This window comes from Mustela erminea, chromosome 7, assembly GCF_009829155.1.
Source record: "Mustela erminea isolate mMusErm1 chromosome 7, mMusErm1.Pri, whole genome shotgun sequence".
NCBI lineage: Eukaryota > Metazoa > Chordata > Mammalia > Carnivora > Mustelidae > Mustela > Mustela erminea.
The window spans coordinates 15212391-15225073 of record NC_045620.1 but is presented as its reverse complement, the minus strand read 5'-3'; the positions used below and the strand labels follow the sequence as shown (position 1 = coordinate 15225073).

General features: G+C 51.7%; 1 protein-coding gene across 2 annotated transcripts in view; it reads right to left on the bottom strand.

The window, feature by feature from the left end:
- RIMS4 (regulating synaptic membrane exocytosis 4) overlaps positions 1 to 4875 on the bottom strand; it is a 61031-nt gene extending 56156 nt beyond the window's left edge. Inside the window, exon 1 of one of the 2 annotated variants that reach the window (XM_032350568.1) lies at positions 4596 to 4875. In XM_032350568.1, coding sequence (XP_032206459.1) covers positions 4596 to 4692 — 97 coding nt within the window. In that variant the 5' untranslated portion in view covers positions 4693 to 4875. The remainder of the gene's footprint in view (positions 1 to 4595) is intronic. The other variant, XM_032350569.1, reaches the window with a different exon arrangement.
- Between the last annotated feature and the right edge of the window lie 7808 nt (positions 4876 to 12683).

Below are 12683 nucleotides of genomic sequence, written 5' to 3'. Positions count from 1 at the left end.
ACCTCAGGCTCACACCTGAAGTGCACCTGATCCCAAAGGATGCTTTAAGGCCTCTCCCTCACCATCCCCCCTTATCCACTCAGCACTAACCCCCTCTGAGGCCGAAGTACTCCCTTCTCATCCACCCTCTTAGCACTAAAGGGGTGGAACAGCATGACATTCTTTTTTCTCAGAAAAAGATCAGGTCAAATTTCAAGGACAAAAATTAGCACTTGGTCTGGGAAAGAAAACTCTGCCAAATGGAGTAAATGGGGAGGGGGGGACCAGTGCTATCATTCCAGGTGCCTCGGTGCGGGCAAGAATTAGAGCTCTAATTCCCTCTCCTGGGATCTGTCTGGCAAGATACAGGCATCTCCACCCCACAATCCAGGAGAAGAAACTCAGACAACCCCCTCCATTTCCCTCTGTCCAAAAACAGAGGGAGTGGGCTTTGGTACTAGTCTGTGGGATCCATCTACCATACCACCCCAGCCACCAGATCTGGCCTGAGTGGAAGAGGGCGGTGCAGTGAAGGGCTCTGCAGCCCAGAGATGTGGCCCTAACTGCTAAGAGAGGGACCGGTAGCCGGCCCGGTGTTGCCATGGCAACTTCCTCCTGTGCTGGATCGAAGCATCCTATGGGCAAATCAGAGCTGGCTGCTCCAGCTTCTCCGCCCTTCTCCCAGACCAGGGAGAATTGGATGCTGAAACCACTTGGTCAGACTTGGGGACACCATCATCAATTCCAGACACTGATATTAACAACTCCCTTTGGCATTTGTTGGAAAGTGGAGACACCCTTGCTCCCCAGCCATGCCCCAGTGCACCACAGCAGGGGTAGGACTATAGATGTGATGAAAATTAACTCTTCAGGAAGAACAGGGAAACAGGGAGTTGGACTGCTCCCCACCCTCTTGTTCCACATGCAAGCCCCCCAAATGCCCATCTTTAAACCCCTGCCAAAAAAAAGCGCATCCAACGCTGCCTTAACAGCTACAACAATGCAACAAAATTAGCTTCTAAAAATTATAAAAGCTAACATTTTGAGAATCCCACAGATTCTTTTTTACAGTCATGCTCAAAAACAAGTCTTATTTGATAATTACATGATAGCTAACTGTTACTAAGCCCTTTGCAGGCCACAAACAATATAATAATCAAAAGCATGGATGTTTCAGTCAGATACCTCAAGATCAAATCCTAACTCCCTCACTTCTGGCTGAGTGACCTTGAATGAATATTCTCTGTGCCTCAGTTTTCTTATCTGAAAATGGGGTTGTTAAATGTTAATTTTATAGGGTTGCTATGAGGAAAGAATTAATATCTTTAAAATACCTAGGAGGATTCCGCCTTTCGAAAGGTAATCATTTTAAAAATGTTCACCCTATGCAGGTCATCCTACGTGGTCCACGCTATTATTTTCTTCCTCATCCAGATGAAAAAGCTGAGGTCATGTATCTAACTCCCCAGTTACAAAGCCAGTGCCAACAAGGCTGAGCAATGATGACACCTACCCAATTGTGCCCCCAGGTCATGTCTCTCTAAAGTCCCCAGCATCTTTGGAAAAGGGACAAAGGCAGCATAAGAAATGAGTTCAGAGCGCAAAGAGAGGGAAGATGCTCCTTGGGAGGAATTCTAGGAGCCTACAGTGACCAGCATCCTGAGCCTCAGGGGAGGCAGGTGGGGGAGGAAAGAGCTGCTTCCTATGCCCACAAAACATCCAAGGCTCCCAAGCCCAATATAGGAAAGTACTCTGGCCCAGTTAAGACTAATGAGATAGGCTTCTCACAGTTTCTCAGGAAACCAGCTGAAGGGGCAGGTAAAGCCCTCAGATGGCTCTGGCTCAATCTGGGTGATGGACAGTCCACAGGATTTGGAAGCAGCCTCAAAGAAGAGGCACCTAGATGAGCCAGAAGCCATCAGGGACACACCTCTAAGCCATCAGACAGCCTGGCATTAATGGGCCAGGGGAGGGATCAAGGAAGAGGAAGGTGGAGGGAAGCCAGGTCTAGTAGCCCTCCTACTGAAGCAGTCTCTGTCCAGTATGTGACAGATTATTCAAACTGCTTTTAGAAATTAGTTCAGCACGGGGCTGTTCTAAAAGAATAAATCCAAAAGGCTTTTTTTAGGAGAAAATTAATGACTTTGAGAAGAACAAGAGAAATTAAGCACCAAGACAACGTTTCTTACTTCCGATTTTTCCCAGACACTTCATTAGTCTCCTGGAAATGAAACTTGACTATCTCCCTCCCCCTCCCAAATTCAAAGCATCCCTTAAGATGGGCAGACAATGAGCACAAGATGCCCACCCCAAACTCTTGGCTGTCGGCCGTTCCCTGGGGCCCCTCACCTGGGAACCATTTTCCACGCAGTGAGATTTGGCTTTTGAAAAAATCCTCTTTAAGACAGAAGGTTAGTAGTTTACTGGAAAGAGAACTAGAAACCTGATTTTAGTCTCAGCTTTGTGCCTACTTCATTGGGTGACCTTGGGTTACACACACACACACACACACACACACGCGCGCGCACATATTCATCTGAGGGCAAAAGGTTGGACAGGATGATGTCTAGGTCTCTTTCAAGTGCAAAACAAGAATTTGAAGAAACTTGTTGGAAAAAACATCAGGTGGGTCTTTAAAAAAAAATCTCTACTACTCATGAAGTTCTCTATTCTGACTTCATTGCCTGCAACCAGCAATGATAACCTGATCAACGACACAGAGCATGACTTAGGAGGAAAAAAGATCTATCCTGCTCCTACAAACCCATGCTCCTGCCCCACCGGTGGCCTGAGACCCAAGTGGCCTGCTGAACTTCAGTCTCTGACCATTAGGCAAAAGGTGGAAGAGTCAGCTCACCTGTGCTGGTGGGGGTCCCTCTCCCAGCCCTCATGCTAACCTGATTTCCTCCAGTGCAGGCCTGTGTTAGTCAGCATCCCACTTCCTCTCATTTTGCCCTGTCCAGAATAATGACCTCCCCCAGCTACCTCAAGCTCATCGGTGCTCTGAGCCTCACTTACTTTTTCCATAAAAGGGTGATTCTGTAAAATGGCTTTGCAATAACCATCTTTAACCCACCCCCAACTCTAGGTCTGTCAGGAGTCTGCCTCACGTACCCCTCATTCATTCACTTGGCCAACAAAGTCTTCTGGAGAATCTTCCGCCCACCTGCCTGCATCCTGCTCCAGCAGGAAGAGGTGGGCACCCATTACCACCACTCCATCCCATGTCTCACCAGATAACTTGGGAGACCAGAAAAGGGTCCCTGCAGGCAGAGAGTCTTAAGCAGGACCCATAAATTCCCTAAAACTGCAGAAAAAATTTTGAGGATGGTTCATATGTGTATGTTTGGAAGAGATAGTCTATATTTTCATCAGGTTCTCAAAAGTGTCCGTGAAGCCATTTTGCTCCTCCCTACCACAAACACCCCTCTCTGTTTTGTCCTCTCACTGAACTCAAATACTCTCAGATGTTCAGCTTCTGTTACCTCAGATTTTCAGAAAACACTTCTAACTGCATCATGTGTCTTAGGCGCTGTTATCCCATTTTACAGATGAGGATTTGAGGCTACGGAGAACATGACTTGCCCAAGGTCACAGCTAATAAGCAGAGAAGCAAGACTGGAACGTGGTTCTGACTCCCAATTTGCCACTCCTTGGGGAACTCTCACCCAAACCCTCTAGCTACCCCACCTGTTGGTGGATTGGCTTCCTCACCACAGAAATCTACCTGGAGCCCTCAGGTTCTATCTGTCTGGTTCCACGGCCCCAAAGAGCAGGTTTCCCTACATTTCCCCACCCCTCGGGCTCTGGCTGAGGCTGCGCGCAGGCCCGGGAGCGCGAGGTTTGGGCCGCTAGATGGTGGCCGGGTTCAGCCCACCGAGAAGGGCTACTCCAGCGACAAGAGCACCCAAGGTCCAGGCACATTCCGGGCGGTGCGCAGGTGAGGAGTTGGCGCCGCCCTACGCCTCCCTCTGGGACCAGATGGGAGGAAAGGCCGCACCCGGCTAGTCTCCCCGCGGTCCGCCCCAGTCTGATAGGAACCAGGAGTCTGGATCCCCAGCCTCCGGGAGAAGGGGAAGAAAGCCAAATGAGGACGCTTAAGGCCTTGGGCGCAGGGCGGGGGGTCTTGGGGGAGCCTCTGGACGCAGGCAAGACAAAGATGGAGAGGTAAGGTCTGCGCGCCACCTCCAGCGGCGGGGTGCGCGTCGGAGCCCCAGGGGTGAGGCGGCCAAAGCCCCGGGGCTCGAGGTGTGGGAGCGACAGGAGGGAATCTCAGGGAGGGTGGCAGGTCGGATCCAGGAGCAAGACAGGGGGCATCCAGCAGGCTCAGATGAGTAAACAGAGCTGGTCCAGACGACCCTAAGGGGCCCACCTGCGGGAAGGGGACGAATGCAGAGGGCCTAGGGGTCCCTGGGGGCGGCTGGAGGCTGGAAGGCAGACCTTGGGGCCCCGTGGGTGGGGGCGTATCCTGAGCAGGGCTGTGGGTAGGGAGGAGAGAGCGGGCCCCTCTCAGGGCGCACCGGGTCGAGCAGGGGGCCTCCGGCCCTGGCTCCCGGGGCCACCCCCCAGCACACACACACACCCCAACCGGGGATGGGGGCGGGCCGCGCGCTTACCCGCGTCCTCGTCGTCGAAGGAGTTCATGCACGGGAAGTAGATGGCGAGCGCCTCGAAGGAGGCGGACAGGCTGAGGCGGCTCTGCGAGCGCTCCATGCCCGCGCCGGCGCCGGGCGCCTCGGCCGCGCCGGCGGCAGCCGCGGCGGCGGGCGGCTTGGGCAGCTTGGCCGCCCCATTCTTGACGCGGAGTACGGCGCGCGGCGTGGTGGCGGCGGCCCGGGGCTAGGCCGGGGCTCCGCGGCGGGGCTGGCGGGCGCGGCGGGGCCGGCGGGCTGCGGGCGGGCCGGGAGCGGGCGGCGCGCGGAGCCCGAAGCGCGCTGTGCTCCCGGCGGCGGCGGTGGCGGCGGCGACGGTGGTGGCGGCGGCGGCGGTGGTGGTGGTGGTGGCGGCGGCGGCGGCGGCGGCGGAGGTGGCGGCGCAGCGCTCTGGCCCGCGGCGCCCCCAGCCGGCCGCGCGGGGCGGGCTCGGAGCCTCAGCCGCAGCCAATCGGCGCCGCCCGGGGGAGGGGGCGCCGCGCGCGGGGGCGTGGGAGCCGGGAGGGCGCAGGCGGGGCCCCTCCTCACCGCCCCTAGCCCGGCAGGTGTGCGCGCCCCATGGGAGGAGCGGGCGGAGCGGGTTGCGCCCTGGTCCCCGGGCCGTGCTCCCAGCTCTGTCCCGACCCCACACTCAGCCCTCAGACTCGCCCCGGATGCAGGCGTCCAGGCACCGACCGAGACAGGCCTCACCCGGGGACGCAGACAGGCTTAGAAGGGACACCCTCAGAGCGATCGGCGCGCGGCACTCAGCCTCCCACACAGAGACCCTCAGATTCCACGTGAACCCTCAGGGCAGCTCAAACAGACTCCCACACGAGTGCATTCTCTCTGCGAGACACTCTCAGACTCACAACACCCAGAGAGATGCACCCACAAAGTCACTCACTCATAGAGACACTTGCTGAATCTGTCCCCTGACAGTCTCCAGAGACCCACACAGGTGCCTACACCTGTGGACACCCTCAGATTCTCACACAAGATCCACAGAGGTAGATACACCCACACACTCACTCTGACTCTCAAGGAGACCTGCAGAGGCACTCAGAGTGAAAACCAAGGACCCCCCACACACACACACTGCGCCTCTCCCTGCCATACAGGGAGACCTTCAGATCCCACACAAACCCACAGAGAAGTTCAAACAGGCACGCACACACTCAAGCACCCACACCATTCATAGACATCCTAAAATTCACACAGAGACACACTCACACACTCCGATGACGCACTCTGAGATCTGCACACAGAGACACTCAGTGCCCCTGACATTGACTCCCTGAGCACTGATTCACTCATACACACAAATGCTAGCAAACACTGGCCAACTCCTACATGGTTACCTTCAGACCCAGGCCGAGAGAGTCACTCAAACACACTTCAGTGGGCACATGTGCTCACACCCAGACACAGACATACAGCCTCGGTCATTCCCAGTGCAGATCCATTCCCTCAGACGCACACACAATGAGACACACTCTGCCAGGATCACATGCTCACACAGACACACCCACATATCTGCCTCCAGGACCCACAATCTTCACACACACACACACACACACACACACACACGGTTTCAGACACTCAAAGCCCCCAGGATGAACACAATCACAGTCAGAAATCCAAACTCCATTCTCTAACCTAGGGCCTGAGGTCCCCATCTAGCCAACCCTCAGATGTCTAACCTCTGCCAGCTGCTCTCACACACTCTTTACAAAGCAGCCTGGGGAGATGGCAAGATCCCAGAGTTTCAATCCCAGCTGTGACACTACCCTTCTGTGTGGCCTAGAGCAAAGCCCTTCACCTCACTGATGTGTTCTGTCATCTGTATGTTGGGGAGACCCTCTATTTGGGATGGCTGTGAGGATTAACATAACACGTGCATTAGTTTTCTGTTGTTGCATAACAAAGTAAGAGGCTTGACAACATCCGTGTATTAGTGGACAGTCATGTAGGTGAGAAATCTTAGCAGTTTTGACAGAGTTTTTTCCTTGGGGCCTCACAATGTATCAGCCAGATGGGCTCTTGTCTGGAGGCTTTGCAGAAGAATCTGCTTGTGGGGCACCCACGTGACTCAGTAGGTTAAAGCCTCAGGTCATGATCCCAGGGTCCTGGGATTGAGCCCCACATGGGTTCTCTGCTCAGCGGGGAGCCTGCTTCCTGCCCCCCCCCACACACCTTGCCTGCATCTCTGCCTACTTGTGATTTCTGTGTGTCAAAAAAATAAATAAAACATTTAGGAAAAAAAAAGAACCTGTAAGCTCACTACAATTGTAATGTAAGGTCAGTAGCAGCCTGCAGTTTCTTGTAGCTGTGGGAAAAGGCCCCTGTTTCCTTGCTGGCCTTTTGCTGGGGAGTTGCTCTAGAGTTGCCCTTAACTCCTAGAAATGGCCCTCTGGTTCTTGCTTACAGCCTCCTCTTTCTTCAAGGTCAGTATCAGGATGTCAAAAACGGAAATCAGAGGGGGCTGCTCCTTTGCCAAACACCCTTCCGTGGTCTCATTTCACTTAGGGGTAAAAGTCCAAATTGGACATGGTCCTAAGTCCTTTGGCTCTGCTCCCTCTCTGGCCTACCTCTTACTACTCCTCTGGCTCACTCAGCTCCAGACCCACTGTCCTGACCTTGCTGTTCCCTCTGGCTGGAACACTTTTCCCTCCAGAGAGCTGTGTGGCTCATTGTCTCAGACCTGTGCTCAAACATCACTTTCTTTATAAAGTCCTCCCTCACCATCCTTTGTAAAGTAGCGATACCCCCCCCCCTGAAATGCCTAGTCCTCCTTACTCTGCCTTATTTTTCTCTCTAGCCTTTATCACTATCTGACATATCGTATGTATATGGCATTATACATATATTTTTTCGTGCTTATTTGCTTATTGTGTCTCTCTCTCCTACCCAGAGCCTAGAAGAATGCCTAGCAAAAAGCAGGTGCTCAGTAGATCCTTGATTGGATGAATACCTTCCCACCAAGCTGACGGATGAAGAACAGAGACTTTCAGAGGAGAAATGACACACTCAAGGTGACAGAGAGCAGGGAATGCCAGTGCTCCAGCCACTGCCCTGCTGGCCACTAAGACTGTAGCAGAAGGAAGACAGGCCAGAGGGAGAGCAGCACTCCGAGGCCTAGAGAAGGGACAGGACAACAGAGAGGCCAGGAAAGGCTGGCCTGGAGCTGGAGAAGAAGTCTCAGGGACCCATGAGGCATGTCTGTTTGACCAGCAGTGAGACACCCAGAAAACACACCTAAATGTTGAAAGTAGACATGTGTGCTGGTTCAGCCTGCAGACCCCGCTTGGAGGCTTAGATTCTAGCTTTTCCACTTATCATCTGAGTCGCTGTGGTGGTTTTAAAGCCTGTGTGTTCATCCTTTGACCGCTCTCCCACTGGACAGTAGGGTCTTTGTCCCCTCCACTTAAGTCTGGGTCAACCTTAGTGACTGGGTTGGAACCAGTAGAATGCAGTGAGTGGCATGCATGACTTCCAAAGCTAGGTCAGAAAGTTTCCTGCAGGGGCACCTGGGTGGCTCAGTGAGTTAAAGCCTCTGCCTTTGGCTCAGGTCATGATTCCAGGGTCCTGGGATTGAGCCCCGCATCGGGCTCTCTGCTTAACAGGGAGCCTGCTTCCTCCTCTCTCTCTCTGCCTGCTTCTCTGCCTACTTGTGATCTCTGTCTGTCAAATAAATAAAATCTTTAAAAAAAAAAAGAAAGAAAGAAAGAAAGTTTCCTGCAGTTTCTTCCTGGCTCACTTGGGTTGCACACTCTGGGAGAGGCCAGCGTCCACATAAGGACCTTGACTACCCTGAGTCACGCTTGCTAGAGAGGCCTCGGTGGGTCCAGCTGAGCCCCCAGATGACAGCCAACAACAATCTCCCAGGCTTGTGAGTGAGTGATCTCTGGTGTCTAACTTTGATGCGGCCCCAACGGACATCCAATGGCAGCTGCATGACGGACACACAAGCAGGAGCTGCTCTGCTGAGCCCTTCCCAAATTCCTGGGCCACAGCATAAATGGTGGTCGTTTGACACCCTAAGTCCGGGGATAATATTGTAGGCCATGATAGAATCATGACCTTGAGCGAGCAAATGAACTTCTTCCGGGCCTGTTTCTTCAGTTGTAAAATGGGGACAATGCCTCCCAGTGTGAGTGTCATCACAGAGTGAGTTATAAATGTGGAGTTCTTAGAACAGTGCCCAAACACAGTGCGTGTTCTGCAAGTGTGAGCTTGGGATCGGACAGCCCCATCTGTTAGAGGCAGACGTCCAGAGCTGGGAGGAATCGGAAAGGTCATCCAGTGCGTCCCTCTGCTGGGAGAGAGGGAAACTGAGGCCCAGAAAGTGCAAGGGACTCCCTAAACTGCATAGCCCATGGGTGCAGAGCTGTTGCCACAACAGACGTGTCCTGAGCTGGCCCATTGCTCTTCCTGCTGTGCTCCAGGTTGTGTCTCACCCGGCAAGAGAGGCAGGGGGCCCCTGGGGTGAATGCAGACAAAGCTGGCAGTGTCAAGGAGGAGAGGCAGCCAACGGAAACAGACTTGGCCTCTGGCCAGCAATATAGGCAGTGGACTCCTGGTGTGAATTCTCCTTTCTTGGTTAGCTCATGCCTAAAATTCCCCCAGTAAGGTTTGGCCCTGTAAGTTTAAATCTTTGATCCCTTGTAAATAGATCATTTTTCCCACAGGAAATCTTAAGTTGTCCACTACTCGTACCTGAGTATGAATCATGTGTTCTAAGAACAAGTTTGATGGTGGGAAGGCTCGAGATGGTGGGTGGGGGAAGTGGTGAGTCTGGAACAGGGAACAGTGGGGAGTCAGGAACAAACTGGTGGTGTGGGCTTCACAGCCCAGGGAAAGGGAGGGTGCCGAGGGCCAGACAGCTCAGTAGATCGGAGCTGAAGAAGGACTGCCTGCCTTGAGTTTAAGTGCCTATCCTTAGTTTAGCTGTGTGACCTTGGGCAAGTCCCCTCAGGGTTCCCATCAAAAAATGAGCATAATTCGCATTCACTTTGCCAAGTCATGGTGAAGATGGGATGTAAATTTACTGCCAGGCAGATCGTAGGTACTTAATAGACACATACATTGAGTAATTTGCAGGGTCCACCCAGTCTCGTCATTGTACTCAGCCCTAAATGCACACGGAGGAATAAAACAAACCCGGTCCCTGAATTCATGGCGCTTATAAACTGGCAACATTAAACATATAATTATGCCAATAATTATTTAATTATAACATGATATACTCGCTTTATTGTAATAATAATTTCAATTACAATTGTGATGAGAGTGTCATACAAGATAGATATTTATGTGCTTTATAGCGCATGTGTGTGCGTGTCTGCACCTGCAAGTGTGTGAGGGGGTAGGGCAGATCTAATCCTGCCTGAGGGAATCTGGGAAGACTTCCCTGGGGAGGTGGTGTTTAAGCTGAGAATGGCACCTATTCTGTGCCCAGCACTGTTCTTGGCCCTGAGAAGATAGACATATTTATTTGTATTTATATTTATCAGTAAATAAAATAAAGCCACTGCCCATACATGTGCATGTTCAAATAACCTCTGGGGCTTCTCTGGAAGGAATAGATTGGAGTCAGTTCAGAGGGATGCCTTCCTCCTTCTGTTCAGATAAGTCCTACTTTGAACCAAAAGACCACTGACTCTTTCCTCCCCAGGAGAGGCTGGGGAGGCTGAGCTGTGGAAAGGTGAAGTGGAGGACGGAGGGGCCCCCCCGGGGTCCTAAGTCTCCGGGCATTGGCAGGAGGCAACAAAGGACAAGGCTGAGGAGGAGCCAGAAAGGCTAACCCTGAGGAAGTTCCAGAGATGACCTGAGCCAGACTAAGAGATGGACTGGACTAGTGAAGACCAGGAAGGAAAAGGAAAGACAAGGACACTGCCCAGCTTCAAAGCATCAAGAGAAAACCACTCATGTGGATGGAACATCTCCAGTTTAATAGTTCTCTAAGACAAAGCATTTGACGGATGAGGTCCCTAGATTTTGCATATTTATCAAGACCCAGGTGAGTGCCTTTCTAGAAAAAGGAGTAAGTGGCTAGAATATAGCTAAACCTGACACGGCCTGGTTTGCAGCTTTGTCAGAGAGAGACTGATCCTGTCTGTGTTGGGGTGTGTGTGTGCGTGTGCTTGTGCGTGTATGTGTGTGTGCAAAATATCTCTGTGGGTGTGTGGGTGTGCTGGTGCATGTGTGTGTAAAACGTGTCTGTCTATGTGTGCATATCCCAGAAGAGATGGGCATTTCTGCATATCTGTGTCCTTGTCTGTGAATGACCTTGTCCCTAAACATGTCCTTGCAAGGTGTGTGTTCTTGTGTGAAGTGAGTCCAGGCCGGTCTTAAAGGTACCATGCATCCTGGGGCATGTGTGTGTGTGTGTGTGTGTGTGTGTGTGTAACCAGGTTGTGTGAGTTATACTTGTATATCATTGTAAGATTCTGTTCTTGTGCACTTGTATCTGCCTCTCTGCATCCTGGTTGGTCTGAGTTTAGCCTTGACTGGGCGTGAATGCTGCTTGTCCATGCAGACTGGTAGCTTGAGAGAGAATTTAGTATTTCCTTGACTTACTCCTTGTCTTCAAGTGGCTAATACATGATTAAGCTGAGAGGCCTAGAGATATTAAAATCGTTTATGTTATAACTCCAAGTCCCTAACCAATGACCTAACCGTTATTTCATTCTTCGATCCATCCAGCCACCTACCTATTCATCTCAACTGCACTGACATTTACTAGCTGTGTGGTTTTCTCTCTTAGGCAATTTACCAAATTTCTGTGTATCTCGGTTTTCTCACCTATAAAATGGGGATGAGGGGCGCCTGGGTGGCTCAGTGGGTTAAGCCGCTGCCTTCGGCTCAGGTCATGATCTCAGGGTCCTGGGATCGAGTCCCGCATCGGGCTCTCTGCTCAGCAGGGAGCCTGCTTCCCTCTCTCTCTCTCTCTGCCTACTTGTGATCTCTGTCTATCAAATAAATAAATAAAATCTTTAAAAAAAAAATAAAAAAATAAAATAAAATAAAATGGGGATGATACAAGTATCTACCTGAAAGGGCTGGGAGGGATGGGGTGAATGAAATGAGCTATTGCATATAAACACTTAGCACACTGCCGAGCACATAGTAGGTTTACTATATTAACTATCATCATCATCATCACTGCAGTGGCCAGTATATTTCAGCCAGTTCACAATAACACTTTGCTAAGGGCCACCCCTGAGCTAGAAATTGGTGAGTCCTTCCCTATAGCAGAAGCCATTAAGTGCCTCTACCACCAACTTCCTGTGTGACCTTGGATACAGCTTGTGCCCTCCTTGGACCCATGGAACGGATAGAGCATCCTCAGCATAGAATCTGCCTTACGGAGATTCTGAGCACACCTGTAATTTAAAAACTGCCAAGAGCTCTGACAGTTAGGTAGGATGGCAGTCCTGGGTCATCTGGAGGGCCAGACAGAGCTGGGACAAAGCTGAGACTTGTTACCACTGCACGGCTCAGTCTCCTGCTTTCTGCTGCTTCCTTCCTATGACTTCCAGGCTCTGTTCTCCCTCTGGAGAAGCATCTGGTGTGCTCCAGGGAGCAAGTGTGTAGTGGGAACAGGGAGCAGAGGGAGCAGGTACACACCTTCTTCCCTTCTTCACAAAGAGTATCTTCAGTTACTAGTTGGTGAGGAGTATTAATGATTTAAAAAAAGAGAGAAAAAAAAAAACTGGGTGTGATTTCTGATCCAATAAACCACGACTTCAGACAAGAGACAGAGAAAAACAAGAACAAAGGGCAGAAAGAGACAGAGACTAGAAAAGAGAGAGGGACAGAGTAACAGAGAGACGCAAGAACCAAAGAGGTAGAGGCAGAAGCAAGAGAGAGGGAGGAGATTGTGGGAGCCAGGAAGATAATGGGACAAAGTTGGGCTTTATTGCAGACCCGGATGGGCTGCCCCCAAGCAAGGCTTCACCTGTAGCAGCCCCAGAATGAAGGTGCTGCTGTTTTTCATGGGTCACCCTCCATCAGCGCATGCGTGCGCACACACACACACACACACACACACACCGGCACTCTGACCCA